Source organism: Camelus ferus, chromosome 24 (genome assembly GCF_009834535.1).
Source record: "Camelus ferus isolate YT-003-E chromosome 24, BCGSAC_Cfer_1.0, whole genome shotgun sequence".
NCBI classification, from domain to species: domain Eukaryota; kingdom Metazoa; phylum Chordata; class Mammalia; order Artiodactyla; family Camelidae; genus Camelus; species Camelus ferus.
Window position 1 is genome coordinate 9872709 of NC_045719.1, and position 25801 is coordinate 9898509.

Sequence of the window (25801 nt, forward strand, 5' to 3'; positions counted from 1 at the left end):
AGACTTGAGGACGCTTTGTTTCTGTTTGGCCCAAGTCAAAAGTAGAATGTACCTTTTCTTATGACCTCCAAAATTTGGACTTCCTGGAAATTATATTTTTCTGTGTTTTATGAGTGTACTGTGGCCTTTTCTTTTTGATCCATTTTTTTCTCTTTAATTCTTATCTCAGGACTCTCCCAGTAACTAACTTATGTGGTTGAGGGCTCAAAGCTCATGTGAATTTGAATGTGAATTTGCTGTAATATCATGATGTAAAATCGCCCATTTGGTGCTCCACGCTCACATGTATGTAAAAGAGCAGTGAACAGATCTGGGCCTCTTTGGTCGAGACAGAAGCTCTGATGTCTTCTGTGACGTTGGACAACATTTTTCCTGAGACTCAAGGACTTTTCTAAGGACCTAATTTTAGCCATTAAGAAAATACCAATTGAGAGAAACGGATGAATCAAATGTAGTAAAAATGTCTGGGGAATCAGGGTGAAGGGTATCTAGGAGTTCCTTGTGTTAATCTGTCTTTCACATGTTCATTCACTGGTCCATTCAGCAGATAACGACAGAGCACACCCAACGCCGAGCACTGTGTTACGTGAGCGCGTGTAGATGATGGTCCTTGCCCTTGTGAAATTCAGAATCACCAGTTAGTACTACTTAATTTTAAAATCACTCTGATTGTAAAATGACTAAATGTTATAGAAAATTTGGAAAATATAAAAATTTAAAAAACAAGTCATTTCTATTCTTACCACTTGGAGAAAATCCCCCCCCTTTTTTTTTTAAGGGTTTTAAAGTTTTATTTTCAATTAGATAAGCCAATAAACCAATCCTTTTTTCCTCTGCCCTTCCCTTATGTCCCCCAAGTTCTGCAGAGTCGTACCTGCCAGCCTTTCACCATTATGCTCCCCGAGAAAATCACTATGGCTAATGTTCTGTTTTTATGTTTCTCTATATTTCTTAAAAAGAATTGAATCTGTGGTATTTTGTATCCTACTTTCCCTCTTAGATTATATTTCACGTATTTTTCCTATAACTCAGAGTTTCGAAATATAATTTTAAAAGCATATCAGTTTGTCATGTGAATGAGCCCCCAATTTATTTAACCAGTTCCTCTTGGGACATTCAGGTGTTCTTTGCTAATTTTATATTTTATCCATAAACTGTATTTCTTTCACAGATTATCTTCATGACCTTCTCCCTTTCTCCTAAAAGGTTGATATTAATCAATTATTTAAATTCTTTAACCCAGTTGGTCGTAGATTTTTCGTAGCGCTCTTGGTTTTTCCTGATGTTGTGTAATTTACTGAACGTCGTAGTGATATTGAAAGGAAACTGACAGACTGAAAACCTCAGATTCTAATAAACTCACGTGGTGGTCATTTGCTTTATGAATAGCTCAGTAATTTTTCAAAGAAACAACCAAAAATGTGCTTCATTTGCTTTTCAGAAACCCACTGGGTTATTAAACTCTGAAAAATTTACTCTTTGTTGGGATCCATTTCTTAAACTTCCCTGATGAATAATTTTCTTAGAAAAACTCCTTCTTGGACATGTTTGTTTTAGGGGCTCCTACCACTCCTCGATCAGGTGGCACAGAAGTGGGGCGGGGGGGGTGCGCAGACTCACCCAAGCTCAGGGAGGACTGAGCCCCTGGCTGCGTTTATGCTTCATACTTTCAAAAGAGCCCTTGTGCTTTATCTCCTTGAACATCCCTAATGAGTTGCGCCCATCATCTCTCTCCATTTTCCTGAACTGCTTTTTAATTTACTCTAATCCAAAGGCTTTTTTTTTTTTTTTGCAGTGAGCACATATTAATTAGTTTTGTAACAAAAAGAATTCATTTTTAAAACTGATTTTATGGCTCTTGCCACCTTGTTTTATTATGTTTCCTTTATCTCCTTTTGGACTTGAAAATCTGCCCCCTGCCTTACTCTTCTTGGCATAATGTATGCTCCATAAATTTTTCTCAAATGAAGTGGTTTTCCTTGTTTTCACTGGTGAGCCAGTTGAGGCTGAATGATTTGAGGTTGAACAGTTTATACAGCTTGTTAGTGATGACAGAACCAGGACATGAGCCGTGAGTTTCTTATTTCATACCTGAATCTCCAGCACTCACACCATTTTCCCATCACCTTAGTTTGGAGAGTGGTGGCTTATGCATCCAGATGGCCCAGAACTCCTGGTTTCTCAGGGCCTTCTCCCTCAGCCCCCATGCCCCTTGCTCCTTCTGTCCTGTGGAATTCGCCTCTGCAAGAGTAGAACATCCTGCTGATGACTCGCCCGCTGCTCCAGGCCACATTCTCTGCAATGCTGTTGATGCCACCAGAGCGCCCTCTCTAACACATGCCACGCCTGTGCTTCAGACACTTGGCGGTTCTGCAGCATCACCTGCAAGCTGGAATCCAGCTTCCTTCCTCAGGTGCCATGGAAGAACCTGCCCCCTCCCCAGCCACCTCTAGCTCAGCAGGGCTGCTTGCCGCCCTCTGAATCCCCGGTTGCCTGCAACCCTTGCGTGTGCCGCCCATGCTGTCGGGAGCGCCCCAACCTTCTCTTGCTCTCGTGAGTCTCCAGGTGCAGCCCGGCCTACCTCCTTCATGGCCTGCTCTCTCTGCTCCATCATCTGGCCTTTGGCTCTGCTTGTACCCTGTACGTAGCCAGTTAGAGCTTTCATCACACCACAGTCCACACCTGTATTTCCATGTCTGCCTACAGTAATAGATGGAAACTTCTGGAGGGCTGGGACTGTGTCTGCCTGCTGTCTTTTTCCCTCCACATTTATTGAGCACTTACTATGTGTCAGATGGTGAGAGATGATAAATACTAATGGTCTAGAGATGAATGGAATGTAGCTCTTGCCTGAGGGCACTGATGGTTTAGCAGGTGAGAAAGAGGACTAAATAAATAATTCAGGGCGAGACTTTAACCAGTAGACATATGAGTTAGTCAGAGAGGCTGCACAGGGAACGAGTGATTCCTAAACTCTGCTGGGAAAGCCAAGGATCCCCGGTCCCTGAGCAGGATTATAAAGAGTGGAAGTCTGTTTCCTTCTCTGTGTTCCTGGCACTTGCTAAGGGTCCCTTTGCCTCACACGTGATGGGCGTATAATATGAATTAAAGGGAGGAATGGAGGAAGGATGATGGCATTTGGGAATGAGATGCATGATTCTGAGCCCCAAGAAACTCCAAGAATAGTTAGGGATTGGAGAAGTGAGTCTATTAGAAATCTGTTGACCAGGGGTAAAGGTGATAATGAGGAGGTGGGCTGACAAGTAAACACTAAATCATCTTTTTTTCTTCCCAAGTCTTTTATGTGGATCACAAGAAAGGCAAAGCTGAACATATACCTTCCATTAAGTGGTTACTCAGCGTCATCCAGGACCAGTGAACAGACAGAGTGCTATGGTCAGACCTCTCACCAGAAACAATCTCCACTTAAATAAACAAAACAAAACAAAAAAAACCACAAAATGTATCCCAGGGTCCGTTTAGTGTAACTTGATATTTTCATTTTCTAGACAACCTTTGCCCTTTCCAGGGAGGGACTGCCCCCGCCCCCCGTTGTGGGGGCAGGGTTTCCTGTCTCTCCTGCACCTCCAGCTGATGGAGGCTGGCCCTCAAAAGGGAGGGCACACGGTCTGAGGTTTTCCGCTCTCTGTGCCGTCCTCCATCAGGACACTCACGCTGGCTGGATGATTTGTGTTTGCCCTTTCAGAGGAGGCTGTGCAGATTGAAGGGCCCCGTGCTCACCTGCTCGCCCTGCTTGCTCACCGGCCGAGCTGCTGTACGTCAGCGGACCAAGCCTCTTTTCTGCAGGAGCTGAGCTTCAGTCGTGGGTCCTCACTCAGCCTTTGTTCCTCCCGCCAGGGTCTGGCTGGGCTCAGGTGTTTTGGTCACAGTCTTTGGGACAGGGAGCAGGGCGAGTCCTGGGGGCCTGTTTCCATGCAGAGCTAAACTTAAAATAGTGGTAGAGACAAAATCTCTGTCTACATGCTAACTTCGTTTGCCCAGATCTCATTTTCTTATCTTTGACTTGGTCAAAACTTTGAGTTCTGTTAACCCGGCTCCAACTCGGGGCTTTAGTGCTTGTTGCTGTAGACTCGAACATGTGCTTTTAAAATAAACATTAGCATCTAAGCTCCCGTCTTAGACAAGAAATTAAAGATGTTGAATTACTTTTATTTTATTCTATAAAAACGAGTTTTTACCATGTTGCTTTCTTCTTCTTCTTCTTCTTGTTTAGCTGAATTCCAAGCGGTCAGCACTGATGGATTTTTATGTTTGCTTCTATTGCTGCCATCCGTATGCATAACTGACTCTGCCTGGGACCTGGATTACCATGATTTGATGCCCTAACACTAGTCCCTTTACCCCCAGCCTTAGGGAGTCCCTGCCGGCCTCCCTCCCTTGGCTGGGCATCAGGGGCCTCTGTCATCTGAGTGCGTCATCCCTGTGCCGGCTTGGCCCAGGGTGTCCCCTGTTTCACTCGGCCACTGAACAGCTTGTCCATCTGCTCCTTCATACTCGCGCTTCTGGAATGCTGCCCTTCCCTAAGTGCTTCCTCAGTAAAGGGACAGTAGCCCCGGAAAATACAGGATAAAACGGAGTTCAGTTTTTCCTCTAAATTTCCAGCTTGGCGTGGGGACAGGAGGGAGTAAAGTTTTCTACTGAAATCCTGCAGTACTTATTTTTCACTTTTAAATTTATGCTTTTATTGCGTGGAAAATAACTTCATGACAAAAAGGAAATAAAAAAGGACAATTCACTCATAATCTCAATATTGTTTTCACTTTTTTATGTATGACCCAATGGAGCATATAAACATATGCATATGGAGTCTTATGTCACACACTAATTTTTTTCATTTGTTTTATTTTGTAATTTTATTGGCCTTTGGAGGGCTGAGATTTGTGTCTTACAGTTCATTTATCTCTCTCAGGCGCCAAGCATAATCATAGGCACATGATAGGAACGTAATAGCTGATTAATGTTTTTAGAGTTTTGCAGATTTTCTTTTTTTTTTTTCTTTTCTTTTTTTTTCTGTAGCCAATTATTTCTTTTTAATTAGATCCAATGGCTTGTGTGTTCCCAGGAATACATATTTTAGTTTCCTTTTTCTGTTTTTCTATTCAGTCTTTGGCTTTTGGGATCATAAGTGAGAGGCATCTTTCTTACTGGCGTATTGAATTAACCTAAACACTTTGTTAGCATACCAAGAAGTTTCAGGGTTTCCTCAAACCTTTCTTTTTCCCACAGTACTTCCATTTGGGAGGGGAGAAGTCATTGTGCCTCTTAAAGGCAGGATCTATGTCTTATTTCTCTTTGATTCTCCTAGAACAGTGTCTGAAATGTAAAGTTTGCTCACTAGATATTCTTGTTAAATTGAACTGAATGAAAATAAATTGTTTCAGACATGTATTACTTTTATAACAAGTTATAAATATAACCCCCCCCCCCAAAAGAAGCTTCTGTAGGTTAATTTATCTTGCTGCTTCACCATGTCGCATCGCCATCTGTTCAGTGGACTCAGACTGCAGGACGTTCATCGCCCAGAACTTGTGGGATTCGTGCTGTGAATTGTGATCCCATAGGAGAAACGGTCATCATTTGCCAGAAAATTGATGCATTTAATTAAAATAGTAGCTTTTGAGTCCATGGATTGGGGGTAGTCCCAGCACCACCGTGAGGTCCAGTGATTTGCAAGGAGGACTCAGCGGGTGGTCGTACTCATGGCTGTGATTGGTCATAGTGAAAGGATACAGAGCAGAATCAGAAAAGGCAAAAGGCACCTGGGTGAAGACCAGGAGACTCTGCCACAGGCTTCCCAGGGTCCTCTCCCAGTGGAGCCATGTAGGATGCACTTAGTTCTCTGGACAGTGAGCTGTAACAGCACCTGTGAAGGGTAACCCATTGGGGAAGCTCGGTGACTCAGCACCCAGAGTTTTTACTGGGGACCCACCATGTAGGCATCCCCTGCCTTGCACATGCCCAACCTCCAGACTCCCAGAAGGAGAGCAGGTGTCCAGCATAAAACGTTGTGTGTGCAGACCACGTAGACACAGTGAGCCACTCTTGCCGTTTCTGGGCGTGATGAGAACCCTCCCAAATCCAAGTTCCCGGAGAGCAACCAAGGGCTGACCTTGTAAACAGGCCTCTGACAGGAGAGCAGGAGGCCTCGCTGTGTTCGCTTTCCTGCGCACGCACGTATTCTTCAGTCACTTTCAGTGTAGGGGTTGGACTTTTATAAATCAGATTTTGTGTTATGTTACATATTTTATGAAACTGAAAAATAACTTCTTCTCCTGCTGTTGTAAAGGGCCTGGAAGCCTGGGACGGTGCATGTTGTGCTTTGGGGTCGGAGTACCGGAGCCATGTTGGTAACGGCGGGTAGGCTCTCTCCAGTAGCGACAAGAGAACCCTTGTTACAGAAATTCCTCAAGTACATGGTGACGCTGCACTCAGATCAGCACGAATGCACTGACTCCCCCATCCCTTCCCCATCACAGGAGAGGGTGAGGCAGGACCTGAGGGCTCGCCCAGGAGGGGCTGCTGGGATGTGGAGCAGGGCGGATCCACATTCATCTCTAACCCGTCCGGGACACGTATTCTCAAGGTGGCTCTGTTAAGAAAAACTGGCCTAATGGGAAATAATGGAAGTGGCTTTAAATTTAGATTTTCACCTCTTGGTGTGAAGTCGCTTCTGCTTTGCCAGCCTTCCTCACCGGAGCTCCATGGGCTGGGACAGCCCTTGTCATAGACCAGATAAAGCCAGCCTGGTTGGGTGTGGTTCCGCCACGAACAGGCATTGGATAGAGATGCACTGGGGATCCTTTCCATTCTTTGCATGTAACACTAACGAGTTTTTTGTTAAATAATCTGGCCATTTGTTCACCCAATAAATAATAATTCATCCTTTTTGTTTTGCTTGCTATGTTTTTTGCAAGTTGTCATGCTTGGTGTTTGGGAATAAATATAGCAGCAAATTTAGACTTAGAAGCTGCCTTTGAGGAGGGAGGAAACACAAAGTGGGCAGATTTGGGTTTTATCAGGAAAGCACCGTTATAGTTCAGGGGTGTGGTAAAGGGTTTCACGAAACACATGGGGAAAAAGTTGGATTCGAATGAGAACTGCATTTGTTCATTCAGTGAAAGTTATATATACTGTGCCCTCGCTACCCCGTGAGGGGCTCAGTACAGCAGTGAACAAAAAAACACATGCTTCTTGCCAAGCGGTCATCTGGAGCAGTAAAAGGAAACACTGCAAATAAGGAATTTGAAGCTGCATGAAGAAGTGTCATGATAGATAATTTTTAAGAATTTTGTTTTTTCAGGTCATTCCTCAGTATCTTTATTATGAATGTAGGGAAATTACTTTAAAGGCTTGTTTTTTCATCTTTTCTCCCCTTCTCTTTATAGCGTACATAAAAGGTGGGTGGATCCTTAGGAAAGCCTGGAAGATTTACAATAAGTGCTATTCGGACATCAATGCCCTCCAGGAGCTGTATCAGAAGAAGCTCATGGAAGAACCCTTGACTTCTGACGCTGCAAATGATAATCACATTGTGGCTGAAGGGGTGTCTGAGGAGTCTCTAAACAGACTGAAAGGTGCTGTTAGCTTTGGATATGGCCTTTTTCACCTTTGCATATCCATGGTGCCCCCAAACCTGCTCAAAATCATCAACCTGCTGGGTTTTCCTGGAGACCGCCTGCAGGGGCTTTCTTCACTGATGTATGCAAGCGAAAGTAAGGACATGAAGGCCCCTTTAGCTACGTGAGTAGCTATATTGCAATGCTTTGGTAGATAATATAGTGTTGAAAGTAAGTAAACGACAATCAGAACCTTTACAGGAAGCGTCAGGTAAAATGCTCAGTTGGTTGATATCTGCCATGCCTTTATGTTTTTCATGCGATGCCAAGGACCATGTTTTCAGTGTTGTTTATAAGCTGACTTTAGAGAACAGAGCACTGTTCTTAAGTCTTGTGACTTCTGTATTTTAAACAGGTAAAACGATCATAATTTATAAGCAGTTCTGGTGACCTTGCCAGTCACTAAGATTCATGGTCCTGGTTTTTGGATGTGAGGGGATATAAATTTCATAAGACTGTTCTGTGATTCTGAAATTTCTATTCTTAAATCCTTATGTTGGGTAATTTTCCTTGATGATTCTGGTTAGTTCCATTGATCTCTCGCATGTGGCTTAGATACTTTGTGCTTTTCAGCTAAATTGAGTCATATTGTATTCAGGCTAAACTTAAACGATTATTTAAACAGAAGAATGTGAAGTTCAAGGCTGATAGAATCATCCAGGGCAAGGATTCATCCATTTCCTCATCAATTAAAAATCATTTGTTTTTCTTCCCCCCCAGTCTGGTAAATACCCACAATTTGCAATTTGAATAACTTTTACCAGATACTGGATGTCCTTTGACATTACACCACTTGTCAATTTTTCCAAAAGATGTTGATGTCACAGAGAACCTTAGTGAGCTGTATTTCTACTTATGTCAGTATTGAAGATTTTGGATGTTAACTCTTAGTTGAGGTCATTAATTTTTCATTGCAAAAATGTTCGGGTCTCCCCAAACTCATTATATTACACAAACAGTGGTCCTTTATTAATTTGACTGAACAGATTTGCAACTTGTGATAATCTGTCTTTTATATCTTAATAATTTCTGAGAAAGGAATGGATTGAATAAATAATGTAAATTAGCCTGAGCTCCAGAAGAGAACCAAATTTATGCACATGCTGGAAGCATACATTTACATAAAAATGTTTGTCGTGTTGGTTAAACATTTTTGTTTCATTAAAGCTGATCCCACTGAATCTATTTTGTTTACTTAGTTTAACATGAGATTTGTCTTGAAAGGGATGCGTTTGAAGTGAGAGATTTTTAAGTAAACTTACTCATTTGTTTGGTCTTTAAATTGAACAGCCTCAAAGGCTAGAGAAAGGGCTCTCCCTCTGGTCCTCTCACTTATTTTAACCCAGTTTAGTATAATTTTGCCTGTGGCTCCTGTATTTAAATTCAGATTCTGAGGCTGATGCTCCAACTTTTGTGAACATGAGAGAAAAAAAACGTTTTCCTTTTGCAAAAAAGTAACGTAAAAAGTGATCGTAAGGCGACAGTAAATTTGTGGTAAGCAGTTATTGTTTCTAACTTGCGCATTGACAAGGAAGTTGTAGAATTCAGAGGTTTCCGTCCGTGGCACCTTCAGCAGTCCCGCCAGAAGCCGCAGGAGAGCCCCAGGATCCTGTCACCCTGTTCTCTCAGCTGCTAGGACCATGCTGATTTAAATATTGTGCTCTGAGGTTGTAGTTTTCCAAATATGGGTGAGAGTAAAAGGGGGAAAGGGACCGATTTTACTTCTTCAGAGACTGGACAGTGAGCTTTTGGAAGGGGTGTGTATTGGCAGAGCACATGAGGTTATTTTAAAGAGTGGAAACACTGAAAGGAGAGTCAAGGCCGCTCACCATCTCTCTCCCTCTTCCTTTAGATTAGCGCTGCTCTGGTATCACACTGTGGTCCGCCCGTTTTTTGCCTTGGATGGCAGTGATAACAAAGCAGGCCTGGATGAAGCAAAGGAAATTCTTCTCAAAAAAGAAGCTGCTTATCCCAATTCTTCCCTTTTTCTGTTTTTCAAGGGACGCATACAACGATTAGAGGTACGGTGCCTTCCCCATCTTTTTAAAACATGAAGCCTTCTGTTGATGGAATCTTTAATTCTCACTTGGGGGACTAATATCTCAAGGAACCTGAATGTCAGAGGACTGAGGAACATCTTGTTTTTGCGCCTTTCACTGCATCATTGCTGCGGGAGCCTCTCCCAGGAACCCGGGATGTTAGTTGGTTCCCTTCTGTTCAGCAGGGGTGGGCGCAGCGGGGCTGAGATCCCTTGGCGGTGCTGGGACAAGGTGGTGCGCCTGAGCTGAGGGCATCGGAGCCCTGGTGGGGGTGTTGGGGAGGGGGTTTCATTGTAAAACACAAAATACAATTTTTTTTCCCTTCTCTGGAGTTACTAATGATCTATTTCCAAATGTTCATCCTGGCCGATAATAGATTTATACATGAGTTATTGCCCAAAATGTCAAGGACAAGAAGGCTTTGAACAATTAGTAGCTGGTGTTGCTTTTTCCTGCGCTTCGTTTGGCTGGGTCCTACCATCCCACTGGATCCCTAGAACAAGCCCACGATAGGGATATAAAACCATCCCCTGCGTTTTACAGAAAAGATAAATAGGGATCTTAGCAGGCTTCACGTGACCTCTGAGCTCACCCAGCGAGTGAGGCCAGGCTGTCTTGTTCCAGAAACAGACCATGCACTGGCCTTAGAGGAGGTTCTGCTTCCCTTTCCACCTCTTTTTTGTTTGCTTGCTTGAGGATCTGAAGAAAAATGAAAATCTTTAAGAAATGGATCATGCACGTGAAAGAAGGCGGCTGTTATGTGAGGTGCCCCACCCACATGCACACCTGTGTAACTAGAGCACATCAGTGCGAAGTTGAGTAACCTCTGCCCTCAGGTAGCCAGGTGTTGTGGGCGATGCTGAGAGTCAGCCCCCCTCCCTGCAGACCCCGCGAGGGCTTTGGAAGATTTTTGCTGAGGAGTGCTTTCACGAGCACGGGGAGGGTGATCTGTTCGCTGATTTTTCTGTTGACAGTGGAGTGTATGCTACTTCCCCAGTCATTTCTTTCTGTCATGATGTGCTTTAAGTCGAGGACTCCTTACCTTTGTCTGTGGGAATTATATTTTAAAGATTATACTAATAAGTCACAACTGGAACAACACAGAAAGCTTCCCAGGATCTGAATTACTTAAACCCACGGCCAAGTTATTTTTCTTCTCATTACCTTGAGATTGTCTTTCTTTGCATTCAGGCTCATGAGCCTTCAGTGACGTGTCTCCTTTTTTCTCTTGGCTATCTTCAGTGTAGTTCCGATCAGTCTCCTGTGCAATCTTGTCTGTCAGTTAGTGTTTTTTTTTTTTCTTTCAAGCCCAGGGTTATGGTCCTACATATGGGGAAGGATGTTCAGGCTATTCAAGTTTGTCTGAGAATTTTAATTGAGTCAGCCTTCTCACTTCAGTGACCATTGCAGGTTAAGTGCTTGCTTAGATGTAAATTTCTTAAAATTCTGAGTAACTCTGAACGTGACAATCCGAGGTTCAGTGTTCCAGGGAGACTCACCAAGTGGGGGCGAGAGCCTGGCATTTACGGTTGTGTGTGATTCTGGCGTTGGGGCACCAGTGTTAGGCATCCGTTAGAAGTCTCCCTCCTCAGCCCCCTGATCACTGAATTCTCTAAATTGGGTTTTGAAACTGCTGGAGAGGTAGAAGTCAGGATTTGTGTTCTGTCATGCTTGCCATTTTCATTAATTTTTCATTTTAAAACAAAAATGCTTCACCTTTAAAGTAGCTAGTAACTTCCCTTTCTTCCCCCTAGAAATTAATTTGGCGTGGTTTTCGTGTGTGCCACCAGTCATCCCCAGAGGGGCCGAGTGAATGCCGACCGTGATCGGTCCTTCGCTGTCATGGGGATGGTTCTAGAAGTGAGGAGGCCACAGCACCATCAGAGGATTCTTAGGAGCGTGGGTTGGGAGGTACATAGTCAACAAGAGTTTGGCTCTTGCCAGAGACCTGGAGGCACAAAGAACTGCACGGCTAACTTGACATGACGTTGACGTTATCTTCCTGGTGCCCGGACACCGGCGTTTCATTCGTCTTCCCCGGCGACCGTGCAGGAAGGTATCAGTTGGTGGCATCCTGCGTTTGTTCATGAGGACCTCTGCCCAGGGAGGCTGTGACGTGGCTCTTGTCAAAGGCTCCCCGTAAGGCTTCTAAGCTCCCAGCTCTACTTTTGAAAACACAGGGCTCAGTCGATGAATTTGCTTGCCAAGAACCTTTTTTCTTTTCAGTGCACATTTAGGTTAGAGATAAGGCCCCTTGAGATCTTTTTATCCACAGGCTCCCGGGGAGCTTGGTCCAGGGGCTCTGATTTAGGCAGGTGCATCCTATGACACTGACTTAGTTTCTTCAGTGACTGAAAATCGGCAGAATTATTTGGAAGCTGCTTTCGTGCCTGCGACTAGCTCGGCGCGGGCTTTCCCTTTACTTGTTATTTGCAAATCATGTGCAGGTGCCCACGTTCTTTTAGTTTCAAGAACACCTTTTCGCATACTTTGCCCTTGGTTGTTTGGGACGGTTTGGGATCCACAGGGCAGGGCGGTCTTTCCCACGTCCACCCCACGCTGCCACTTGGGTTGCCCTTGTGGTCGTGTCTTTTTTCCCCGTCGTTGTCGTGGCCAAACTTGACATAGCAATGAAGTTGTATGCCGTCGGGTACGTGGGGCCCTTGTGCACCTCAGCTCTTCGGGAGTCTTGGCCAGACTGCAGGAAGGATTTTCTTTGTTTACCGCCTTTGTTTCTCTGCGCTAGGTGTCTGCGGTGCCCCACCTCCGACCTTCTCCACCCTCTTGCCTTGTCCTGCCACCTGTCCTGACTTGGCTCACTTCTCCCGAGTGGCTGACTTACCGTGTTGTGGGGAGGAATAGACGGGTTCACACGTACTTAAGCACGTGATAGATGCTATCCAAGTAGTGGTGTGATAGTGGTGGTGGTTCTTATTGAGAGCTTAATGCTGGAAAGTAGTGTTATCAAATTTGCTGTCTCTTTTTAGGAGAAAGAACTTGTTTTGGTGTTGAGAGCTGTCAGTAGAGTGAGTCCTGAGGGAAGAAGGCAAAATGGATGTGTGTAGCTGGAGGGGTATAGCTACCGGGCAGTCAGTACCCACGTTTTCCCTGAACTTCCGTAATGCACACACGTTAGGAAGTTGACCCAGGGGTTATAGAGTAATCCCAATTTTAAAATGCGAATTGATATTTACAGTTTTGAATTTTATATTTATTTTCACCCCATCAAACCTATGGTAGTGATAAGTCCATTAACATACAAGTGATTCATGAGTATTTTTCTCTTTTTTAAGTTAACATTGATTTTTATTGAAGTATAGTCAGTTTATAATGTGTCAGTTTCTGGTGAACAGCATAATCTTTCAGTCATATATATACATATATGTATTCGTTTTCATATTCTTTTTCATTATAGGTTACTATAAGATTTTGAATATAGTTCCCTGTGCTGTACAGAAGAAACTTGTTGTTTATCTGTTTTATGTATAGTAAATATTTGCAAATCTCCAACTCCCAATTTATCCCTTCCCATCCCCTATCCCCCTGATAACCATAGTTTGTTTACTGTGTCTGTGAGTCTGTTTTTGTTTTATAGGTAAGTTCATGTGTCGTCTTTTTTTTTTTTCAAATTCCTCATATTGTATTTTTCTTTCTCTTGCTTACTTCACTTAGAATGACAGTCTCTAGGTCCATCCATGTTGCTGCAAATGGCATTATTTTATTTTTTATGGCTGAGGAGTATACCATTGTATACACAACTTCTTTATCTAGTCATCTATATGAGTATTTTTCTTGATTATTTAAAAGCATTAGGGACAAGTCTATATTTTAATAAACTTTTAATTTCTGTCTAGTCCTCTTTTTTCTCTAAACACAGATGTGTACAATTCCCCTCTCCTTCCGTTTTCACAGTCTGCGTCGTGTAGAATATACAGATACGTGTATTTGGTTTTATGTGTGTACATACTTTCATACACACCCTTTATATTGTGCGACTAGTTACGAAACTGATTTTTAATATCAGTCTGTCTCTAAATGCTTAAATATTTGAATGAGAGTTGGTGGACATATTCTAATGAAGTTCCTTAATGTATTTTGAGAACTCTTATTTTGAAACTGTCTTCTGAGCTTGGACCCATAGGTTTTGAATATCGTGCATGCTGGCTTTGTAAAACCTTGGGTTTGGGTTTCAGGAGCACAAGACTGGCCCTCAATGTGTAATTGTTGAATGAACAGGTGAATCTATTGGCAGGAAGTTCATTTGATCAGTGTGAGTGATGGCATTGCTTTAAGAGAGGGATCAGGTTATCAAGGACTGTCTGCTTTTCTTGGTGGCACCAAACCTGCTTCTGCAGCCAATGCAGAGGATGGTGATGCAGGAATATCTTGACACCTGGTGTAAGAGGATGGCCTCTTGGGAAGAAGGGCAACCCGTCAGGCATTGACATTCCGATGGGCTGGCCAAAGAAGTGTGACTCCACAGAAGTGCATTAAATCAGTTGGAACAAAGTAAAAAGCACATGGGTTTGGATGAGGTCTCTGCTCGTTGCTGGGAGTACCGAGGTGCGAAGGCTGGGCCCTGGTTCTCCATACACGCAGCCTGGTGGGCGCTGTGCTGTCACAGCCTTTCACAGCTCCACCAGTTACAGCCCTGCTTCGGGAGGACGTGTGGCCTCGAGGCCACACTGAAGGAGTTACAGTGAACTGTACCTTTTGTGTGTGCGCCCACAGCAGCCTTATCACAGCGTCTTTCCCTTCGGTGAGGCTGCCTAGTTTGTGCTTTCTGACAAACGCCACCTCCTCCTGCACAGTCTGCTCTGTTTTGGACTTCTCCCTCCCTCCCCACTTTCCTTTGGAGGAAGGTGTGTGATAGGATATGGCTTCTTTGCCCACGAACAGTGTCTGCAGGGACTGCTTTGGTGATTGACCTTTACTGCGTTTAAGTCACCCTGGTATCCGTCTCCTTCTTCGGGGTTTTTAGCCCGACTTTGTCCCCTGCAAAGTTCTGTGTGCAGTCTCCCCGGTTGCCGGTCTCTGGACCTTCCTCCTGCTCGGTGTTTCAGGTGTGTTCCGTCGGCTGTCGTGCTTCTCTCTGTACTTCTGTTCGCATGAAGGTATGTTTTTCACTGGTGCCCCCACAGGAAGTGGGGGGTCTGCCTTGCTTTTTCGCCCCTCAGCGCGTGATTGAGTCGGGGCCAGTGCAGACCTGTGGCTGTGCCCCCATCTCGGGGACATGTTGACGTCTCCGAGCTGTCGGGGAGCAGTGTGCCTCTGCATCTGTGGAAGCGCAAGCCTGCCTCTTGTATCTGAACAGCGTGCCTTGCCAGCATGAGCTAATGTTGTTATTTATAGAATCAGGAAAAAGGCAATGCAGGAAGGGGAGCAATTCCCTGAAGTTCTGTTAATTGCAGTCTTCTCTTCCGTCCCACGTGGCTTCCTTCATTACTTCAGGCACCAGAAAACAGGGTTGCCGTTTGTTCTTAGAAGGATAGACTAGGAGTTCAAAATTTGTAGATACTAACAGGCATATGTAGAATAGATAATCAGGATTATACTGTGTAGCACAGGGAAGTATATATAAGATCTTGTGGTAGCTCACAGCAAAAAAGAATGTGACAATGACTATATGTATGTTCATGTATAACTGAAAAATTGTGCTCTACACTGGAATTTGACACAACATTGTAAAATGACTATAACTCAATAAAAAAATGTAACAACAACAAAGAAAATGACACAAGATGAGAGATTGGTTGAATCTGGTGTCTGGGAGGTGGAGGATCTGTTTGTCTTCACTTCCCAGCGCCGTCAGTCCATACCATGTGGTTTAATGACTGTTCACTGAAATAGGATGGTGATGACTTAGATGGCTGCCTGGTTAAGTACATCTCTTCTTTTAACACGCTCTCTACAGGCTGCTGGGTTGAAAAGCCACTGGAAAGTTCATAGTGATTTCGGTCCCTAAGCTCACCAGCTGTGCCTATGAGGATGAGCGTTGCCCTGCCTGCGTTAGCCCTGGCCCTAAGGGTAGGGGTTAGACGTGTCATCTGTCATTAGGTGTCCTTCACAGCAGCGTTGCTAATCCGATTCTGCTCCTCAGCAGCGTTAATACTGAGTCACACATGAGTGAGTGGGTTGTCACAGCGTGTCCTCCTGCATGCTGCGGGTGACAGGGAGGGCCTCTCTTTTTAAAACACATACATAATAGTTTATTTTAAGATGTTAAACGACTTCATAAAAATAACCCAGTGGTAATTAAGTTCTAAGCTGTTTCATTTCAAATTGTTCTGTAGTCTTTAATAAACACATAGGAGACTTGAGGGAGTTTTGTTTACAAATCTAATATTTACATGTTTTAACACTGTTTTTATAAATAGCTGGTATGGAAACTGTTTAGATTTCTATTGTGTTAATAATTATTTAATGTTTCCTGTTGTTGGAATATTTGACTGTTGTTCCCCTGTGATTTCTCAGTATTTCACTGTGATAGAAAGTAGTACCATATATATCTTAGCAAATTTTCCCCTTTCATTTTCCTGAATTATTTCCTTTGGTTATAGCTCTGGTGGTGTCATTAGAATCAAAGTGCAAACAGGTCTGTAGCTCTTGCTACATGAACTTGGATCTCCCCATTTTCTGGCCCTTTCTGGGATCTGAGCTTACATGCAGGCTCATTCCCCATGTCTTACCTCCACTTGCAAACTCCTACTGACTCTTCAAGAGCCAACCCAAATACTCCGACTTCTGGGTCGTCTTTCCCAGCTGTGAGGTTGCCCCATGGGTGAGTCACTCCATGCTCTCCATTCCCATAGGCCTCTCTGTATATGTCTCAAAGCCCAGCCCCGCCTGCATCTGCTTACATGCCTGCCTGCTGGTCGTGAGGTCCTGATCTCACCCAGGGCGTGAGCTTCTGTTGCTGTGGTCATTAGTGCTGCAGCCCCAGTGGCACCCACAGTGGTGCAGCGCTGTCGTCAGGACATTACACCGACAGGGACCTGCACTCAGAGCCCCCGGATTACCACCTCCCTGAATCTCAACAGTGAAACTCCAGCCATGGTGCCACCTGGGGTCCCACCTCAACAGTGAGGGAAGTAAGGCTTATCTGGTCTAAGGTGTTCGTGGAAAGAGAGGTTCCATGGCAGTTAGATCAGGATATCCTGGGTCTCCTTGGAGACTTTAGTTTTGTACCATGAAGGGGGTAGAGTGCACAAGTGTGCTGTATTTAACTCAAGTCATTTGACGAAGGATGCAGCAGAACACTTGGAGAAACACTAGGCTACATGATTTCTTCCAGCTTTCAAATCGCATGCTTGTGTGAATATACTAAAAGCCGCTGAATTGTGCACTTTAAAAGGAAAGAGTTTTCTGGTATGTGAAATATATCTCAACAAAGCTGTTAAAAAGATTTTTTTCATGGTTCTGGAATCTTCAGTGCTAACTACCTGGCATTATTTCTGCTTTTTACAATTTGTCTTCAATTTCTCTTTGAAAAAAACCCACATAGCAGCTTGCCCATTTGAAATCCTTTTACAGAGTGTGACATTCAGTTCTAGGAGAACTCTTCAAAGTGACTTTCCTGATAATATGTTCTATTTGTTTTCTCATTTAAGTCTCTGTGGATGTTAATCTACATCTGTTTTTCTAGGATTATCTTGTCTTGAATCTCTGTCTTATTTTTAGTATGATTGTAGATTCATTTTTCTGTATTTCTGTGGTCTTTGCTTTTCTGAGTCAATTCTTGGCCTTGTCTTCTTCACTGTTAAATCCTCTGATAGCACCTTTAACATAAACACATTTCTTTTAAATTTACTGCCATCTTTCATATAAATTCCTATTCTGCAGTTTTAAAAGACAGCATAGTGTGTCTGAAAAAGCACTGGGCTCAGCTCAGAACGGACTGTTCCACTGGCTGGCCGAGCTTTCTGAGCCTGTGTCCTTGTGTAACAAGAGGACGGTGCCTCCCATGTCAGTCTTAAATGATGTAACATGGATGCATGGTGCTTGGTCGGGGCTTTTCCTATTTAGACAGAATTGTGTCTTGATTGTAAATCCAGTATAAAGCACCTTCCATCACAGATTTTGTCAAAATCATGTGCCTAACTGTTGAGAGATCAAGGAAATCTGTTGCAACTAGTGCACTATTCAGTTCCTCCACCATTACTGGTGGATTTGGTTACATAACTCATTTTTCAAGAGGATTGCTGTCCATTCATGTGCAGGTGCTGAAAACATAACTACTGTGTTCTATTATTTGTAATCAGAGATTTGTAGCCTGTTATGGAAAAGGCCTTCTGGGAGAATGCCAAGAGAAATAGAAAAAGTCCATGTCCCAACATAAACTTAACCTAATTATGAAGATAGGAATGTAAATGCGTGAAAAGGCAGTCGTACAAGACAATAACAAGGGCCAGATGAGTGCGTGGTGGTTGTGGGTGGCAGAGACTTGGGGAAGAGGGGCTGGAGGAGGCGACTGGAGAGGAGGCAGCCTGCAGAGTGAGAGGCGTGGAGGTGAGGAGTGTTGGCTCTGGAGTCGGAGTGAACAGGTTCACATTTCAGCAGCTCTGCTTCTACCAGTTGTTGGTATGGCCTTCAGCAAAGCGCACAGGTTGTCAAATGGTCTGCCCAGAGTGGTTGCCACCTTACCGGGCACAGGACGAGTGCCGCACGTGTTAGCTGTCATGACAGTGATAATGAGGCCCCAGTAAGCTTCGGCAGCAGTCTTTACAAGCTCAGCATCAGAACGTGTGTTTTCAACTACCTTGTTGTGTCTGAACAATACATGTTCACTTGGGAACATGGTAGAATGCAAAAAGTCCATCAAAGAGCAGATAAAAATCTTACACTCCAGAAATGACTAGTAGTTACCATTTTCTGGATTCCAGAGTACTGACTGTAATTATCAGTCGGAGATCGGTGTCTTCTAAGCAGTCATTCACAGTAGTCTGTGAAGGTGGTGCTTACGTCAGAAATTTGCACAGACCATGGCAGAATAAGTGGGGATTCACAGAACAGCCCTGTGGTACAGAAACGGTGCATGATTTCCCAACCTGTGATCTGTGTAGTCAGCGGTTTCAGGGACCCACTGCAGTCCTGCTGCATTTTCTAAGAAATGTGTTTCAAGGTCACCATCTTTCACTTGCTGAGTCTTTCATGTCTCGTGTTATATACATTGGACAGTTCTGTCCTTACATATGGGATTTTTATTAGCCAGGAATTTCAGAGGACTCTTACATCCTTTACACTTGTTCAGCATTCTCACTTGAAACACAGTCCTCGTCAACCGAATTTCTAAGGAGGTTAATTGCCTCCAGTGTAGTTTTCTGCTCAGTGCTGCTCATTTCCTCTTCCCTTTCCTTGGTTTTGGGGATCTTGTTCCCCTGGGTTTCCTCCAGGCTCATTACCCACTTCTCCATCTCTTTGCTGCTTTCTGCTTGTCTGCACAACCTCTGGCTGCTGGACGACCTCAGGTCTTGGACTTCTCTCTCTGCCTCCGTCCCTCCTCCCTTTAGTGAGCCCGTCCAGCCTCACGACTGTCCGTGTGTCCCAGTGACCCCCAGATATGTTCTGTGGCTCAGAGCTCCCTCGTGAATTCCAGCCTTGTGCATCCAGTCTCATCCTCAGCTCACCAGCAGACACTTCCGCCAGGCTCCCTGTCTTGTCCCCAGAGCTGCCCTCCCTCCCGTCTCTGCCTCTTGCTTGCTGGTGACTTGAAAACCCGCATCCTTCACTTTTCTCTTTCTCACACCTCACAAAAGTCTGTTGTAAAGGAAGAATCAGCACTGTCAGTATTTGCAGATGATTAGAATATCACCCTGGAAAATCCCAAAGAAAAAAATTTAAAAATAGTGTGACATGTGAAAAATCAACTTGCAGAAGTGCAGAATTTTTTTTACATCCTGGCAACATTCACTTGGAGAGTAAAATGGAGAAGTCAAACCCCCCTTTTTTGCTGCCACAAGTATTATAAAATGCCTGAGACCACACCTGTCAGGGAGACAGTCGCGAGTACCCGGAAGAACACACTGCATCTCTGTAGCAACAATGCAGTAGCTAAAAATCATGCTGATTTTAATTTGGCAGTAAATATGCTCCATTTAATTTGGCGAAGATTCATGCTTTTGTTCTTCAGGGTTTCCTCTTGCCAACATTTTTTTCTCATGCTACCAGCGAGGAAACTGAGGCTTCGAGTACTTTTTGTGACACAGCACGTCAGTGCACAGTGTATGGAACAGAAGCCTCTATGTGCTACTGTCTTGGCTTCCTGGCTCTTTCATACGAGTCCGTTTTCTCTGTTATCTTCAGGCCAGGCCGTGTATATTTCTTTGAAAATTGAACCGAGTATCAAATTGAGGATAATTCTCTTTTCTCTGCTGGGTTGTGGATGTTTTAATTTGTAACCATAAAAACTCCCACAGATCATTTTTACCTTAAATTGTTTTGGTGAAGAGGGGGAAATACAGTTCCACTATTTTAATGGCTGTTCATTGTAATTCCTTAATGAGTGATCAGACTAGACATAGAATTCATTTTGTAGTTACGCCTGCTCCTGGGGTAATGTCATTAAGCTCTATAAATGGTCTCCGTATTTTCCAGTTCTGTTCAAGTGCTCGTAACACAAAGAGCCCCATACTTCCTTCACAGTTTAATGTGTTTTCCTATCTATCTATCTAGCTAGCTAGCTATCTATCTATCTATCTATCTATCTATCTATCTATTTATTTATCTAAAAACAATTTTGATGCCCTTCCATTTCCATCCTGAGTAAGAATACTCAAATACATATTCAGAAGTACAGTGTTTTGTCTTTGTTTTTTTGGGGGGAGGGAGGTAATTAGATTTGTTTGTTAGTTTAATTAGTTAATTTTTTAGTTTTGCTAGGTAGAATTGTTATAATTTGACGGCACACATACAATATATTGCGTGTAAATACATACATATAATATACTGCACAGTTTTTTTAGTTTACATATATGTACTGATCATTGTTTCTAAGAACAGATTAGAGCCTTAGCTTTTCAAACTTACAGTTATCAAGGGAATAAAGCCAACCACAAAATAAGAATCAACAGAATACAGTAATCCACTCATAAAGGACAGTCAAATGTGCTTACACATATTCAAGAAATCAGTCATTTAAGTTATAAATAATAAGTAGTTCATTTGTGTCCTTTTTTTTTTTTGATTCCACATATAAGTGATATTATATGGCATTTTTCTTTCTCTTTCCAGCCCACTTCACTTAGAATGACGATCTCCAGGTCCATCCATGTTGCTGCAAATGGCATTATTTTATTCTTTTTATGGCTAAATAGTATTCCATTGTATATATCTACCACATCATGGACACTTGGGTTGTTTCCATGTCTTGGCTATTGTAAATAGTGCTACTATGAACATTGGGGTGCATATGTCTTTTTGAATCTTATTTTTCTCCCAGTATATGCCCAGGAGTGGGATTGCTGCATCAAATGGCAACTCTATTTTTAGTTTTTTAAGGAACCTCTGTACTATTTTCCATAGTGGCTGCACCAGTTTACATTTCCACCAACAATGAAGGCGGGTTCCCATTTCTCCACACCCTCTCCAGCATCTATAGTTTGTAGACTTCTTAATGATGGTCATTCTGGCTGGTGTGAGATGATATCTCATTATGGTTTTGATCTGCATTTCTCTGAAAATTAGCAATGCTGAGCATTTTTCCATGTGCCTATTGGCCATTTGTATTTCTTCATTGGAGAATTGCTTGTTTAGGCCTTTTGCCCATTTTTGGATTGGGTTGCTTGTTTTTTGATATTAAGGTGTATGAGCTGTTTGTATATTTTGGAAATTAGTTCCTTGTCAGTCACATCATTTGCAAGCATTTTCTCCCATTCTCTAGGTTGTCTTTTCCTTTTGTTGATGGTATCCTTAGCTGTGCAAAAGCTTTTAAGTTTAATGAGACCCCATTTGTTTATTTTTGCTTTTATTTCCATTACTCCAGGAGCTGGTTCAAAAAGTATATTGCTGTGATTTATGTCTGAGAGTGTTGTGCCTGTGTTTTCCTCTAGGAGCTTTATAGTATCTGGTCTTACATTTAGGTCTTTGACCCATTCTGAGTTTACTTTTGTATATGATGTTACAGGATGTTCTAATTTCAGTCTTTTACATGTAACTGTCCAGTTTCTCCAGCATCAGTTATTGAAGGGACTGTCTTTTCTTCTCTGTATATTCTTGCCTCCTTTGTTGTGGATTAACTGACCACAAGTGTGTGGGTTTATTTCTGGACTTTCTGTTCTGTTCCACTGATCTATGTGTCTGTTTCTGTGCCAGTACCGTACTGTTTTGATTACTGTAGCTTTGTAGTATAACCTGAAGTCAGGGAGTGTGATTCCTCCAGCTCCGTTCTTCTTTTTGAAGATTGTTTTGGCTATTCAGGGTCTTCTGTGTTTCCATACAAGTTTTAACATTTTTTTGTTCCAGCTCAGCTTCACAGTTTAATTTTGAAAGCAACATACTCCTGTAGTTTCCTCAGGCTGGTGTCTGCCTGGATAACTCAGGAGCGCTCCCGCATCCCCAGGAGCTCCTGGGTGTACTCACACCTGTGCTTGTGCTCCCTGAAGAGAGCTGGCTCTGGGCACAGGTGGAGCGGAGTTTGGATACTAGTCAATTGCTCACTTGTTGATCAAGCTACTTAACCTCCTTGAACTTCAATTTCTTCATCTGCAAATGGAACTCATACTTACCTACCTCAGAGTTTTTGAAAGGATTAAAAGAAATAATTTTGATTCAAATATTACTTGGTTTCTTTTTTTCTTTTTTTTGCATTCAGAGCTTAGTTTTGACTCATCTTTGTAGTTCCAGAGCCCAGTTCCATCCTGGGCACTTAGTAATTGCCAAATGAATGTTCACTGACTAGTTTTCTGTCCTGGGAAGGGCAGCGTGGCATTGCCCTGCTGTGCACTGAACCCCAGCTGGGGTCAGCTTGGTAGGGATGGCCCATCCAGAAATACCCGGTGTGTGATAGTTGAATGCCATTCACTTGGGGAACTGAGGAGATGTATGCAGAGCAGAACCTCTGACACTATGGTTTCTGTGTAAATATGCTAAATTGAGTGATACAGGGAAAGAACTATTGATGCAGAAAGGGGAGAGTTTGAGATGGGTGTAATGAGCGTCCAGATCTCTCTCTACACACAGACGCATGTGCGCACTGTTCATGAAAGACTGATTGACCTTTTGCCTCGTTGGTGTCTTGGCTGTGTGCTCACATCGCTGTAAATGTCTGAGTTCAGAACTGGGGGCCTGTTTCGTTCCTATGTGATTCCCCCATATTAGATGTTGAGCTACTTGAGAACAGGAATTGGAGACACAGTGATGTGTATCTTCCTTGGCTGCCTAGTGAGCGTCTGTGGGTGGTGATGCGGGATTGAGTGCTACAGTCTGAACCTTCCTGACAACAGGGTAAAGTGTTACTGTGGGCGTGAACAGTTGTTGGGTCCAGCCATGGCTTTGGTTAATGAGTCATTTGGCTCCCACTATTCCTGAGTCACAGACTGTCCTGAAGACCTCCTCGCTGACTCATCTGGGCCCCACGTTGAGTCCTGGACGCCTCCTGCAGGGGCCATGCATCACTGAAAGAGCTGAGGAATATAATGATAGCGGCTGGTCTTCAGAGAAGCTAGCAGCCCTCCTACGAACCTGCATGCCGTCTCCTGGCTGCCTTGGGGAGAAGACGCAGTAGGGCACTGGGAAGGGAGTAGCCGGGGAGCCGCAGAGGGATGCTCAGAGAGGAGGGCCGAGTGCAGGGCAGGGAGAGAGCAGCGCTGGCACCTGCAGAGCAAGAAGGGACTGCTCCTGGGCGTGCATCATTGAGGGCAGGCTGTGTCGGGTCTTCTGGGCATTTGGATTTATATTTATTAATTGATGTGTGATGCTTCATACCTCTCATTGCTGTATTTAGGATGTAATCTGTCTCCCTTTTATCCTGATGATGCTTTTAGGTGCTCTTATCAGCTGCTTGTGGCGTCAGATTGGCAGACATTGAAAGAGATCTTTAGTGGAAGGAAAAACTAAATGTATTTAACCGGGAAAAAGTGGAACAGACATTGGAGAGTCTTCTAGGTTCTGGAGAGAGCTGGATGAATGCACATGTTGGGGGTGTGTCTAAAGAGAATGTCTAAAGTGTTGAGAGAAGAGATATGATGACCAGCAGCAGTCAGAGAACAGCACTGATTGCTGGAGAGTGAGGGGGTCACAGAGGGTGGGAGCTCTCCCAAGTCAGTTGGTGCGACTGCGAGTTTGTCTGGACCCAGGTGGGTGGATGCAGGAGGATGAAGTACGGTCCCTGTCCTGTCCAGCTTACCTGTACCAAGGAGCTAGATGAGCAAACCATTAGGATACAGCAAGTTCTATTGCACTCATGTGCAGACAGTGCTGTAGCAAAGGTGGGTGTGAGTGAGCCCTCACTGGCGGGTCCTTTTGACTGAGCATCTCACAAGGATGTGAGGGTAATGGGGCTCTTTTCCCAGAAATCTTGAAATCACTGTATTCTCTACTACTTAATCTATTTAAAATAACTGAAGGAAAAAGATGCTTTTGAATTACGATGCACGTGATGTTAATGACAGATCTTAGCCAGTAACCCTGTTTTCACTTTCTCCTTAGTGTCAGATCAACAGTGCCTTGGCTTCCTTCCATACTGCTTTGGAACTTGCAGTAGATCAGAGGGAAATCCAGCATGTCTGTCTGTATGAGATTGGTAAATATCAAATGTCTGTCTAGTTTCTTGGCATGAAATAGCATTAATGCATCAGCTTATGTCCTGCTGAATGTCCCGCTCCTTAACCTTGCAAGTGTGGATGTGTTGCTGTGCACACTGCCATGATTAACGCTGTTCAGTTTGTGTCTTTGTGAAATGCTGCTGCGTTTTGTAATCCTAGAACTTCGGTTGTTACTGTAGCACCAAGTAGTGATGCTTATCTCAGTGAGTTCTCATGGCTTCCTTCTAATAGTTTGTTCCTTATAACGTTTTGATTTTAGGATAATAGGTAAAGTTTAATGAATTGAGTAAAACCATTTGTGAATATTTTATTGGACTGGTTATTAGAATTGAGAACTGTTTTCTCTTCCCTCCCACCATTGTTTACCTGAGAAGAAAAAGACGGTGCAGGAGCGGGTTGTGCACGTGGGTGTCGGTCCCAGCTCTCCTGCCCGCTGACTCGGTCGGAGACCTCGCCCTCGTAGCTGTCGGTGCTCGGGCGCCTCCCCCGGCAGCGGCTGCGTAGTGTCGATGAAATTTCGCGGACGAGGATCAGGCTGGGTGCCCGGTACACAGGAGGCCCCACACACATTAGCTGCTTCCTCCTCTCCCTCACTCCTGGAGATGAATTTATAGACAGACTTGGAGGCGTTTATTTGCCTAAGATTTACCCCCCTACCCACCTCCCCAGAGTTGTTGCTATGACTTTTCTGGCTGACTGCACTAAAAGACATTAGTGATTGCATAATCCTTCAGTGTGACAGTTGCTCAGTTGTGCTGAGAAGTGTAAACACAACTTTGGACCTGAAGCAACAAATTTTAGTAAAGGATTCATACTTTTTTGAGTTTGAGCCTAAGACTGCAAGGTCACTTCGTGTGGCACATGTAAAAGGAAGGAAGGGAGGAGTGGAGGCGGGAGGAAAGATGAGGTGGGGGTGGGGATCAGAAGGGAGATTGGCCCTGGGTAGGCCGTGTGTGCAGAGATGGGGGTGGGCGCACCTGGGGAGGCAGGGGACGCCCGTCAGGTTGGACCTTCTGCTGCCTGCTACTCGCTCGCCTGCTGTAGACATAATTGTCTTCCTGAATCTTTTTAAAAGAAGAGTGCAAACTAAAAGATTGGTAACTGCCCATTAAACAGTATTACATCTCAAACTCCTACTATGATTTAGGGAGGGGAGATGAGGTATGACCCAATGGGAACTGTATTTTCTGCAGTCTGAACTCTGCTGGAGCTCTGGGTAGCAGCCTTAATGCAGAATGGGGTGTGAAACACATTATCAGTGTGCTGTTTTGAGTGCGACAAGGCATCTCCGATTTCACAAGCAATGAAGCAGTATAGAACTTGAATTAAAGGAACTAGCTTTGCTGGCCTTTGATTTTTCTTGTTT

General features: G+C 43.8%; 1 protein-coding gene across 2 annotated transcripts in view; it reads left to right on the forward strand.

Annotated features, from left to right (window-relative positions):
• TTC39C (tetratricopeptide repeat domain 39C) overlaps positions 1-25801 on the forward strand; it is an 83676-nt gene that overhangs the window by 43251 nt on the left and 14624 nt on the right. For both annotated transcript variants that reach the window (XM_032467149.1, XM_032467150.1), the window contains exons 5-7: positions 7407-7761; positions 9490-9658; positions 24320-24413. In XM_032467149.1, coding sequence (XP_032323040.1) covers positions 7407-7761; positions 9490-9658; positions 24320-24413 — 618 coding nt within the window. The remainder of the gene's footprint in view (positions 1-7406; positions 7762-9489; positions 9659-24319; positions 24414-25801) is intronic.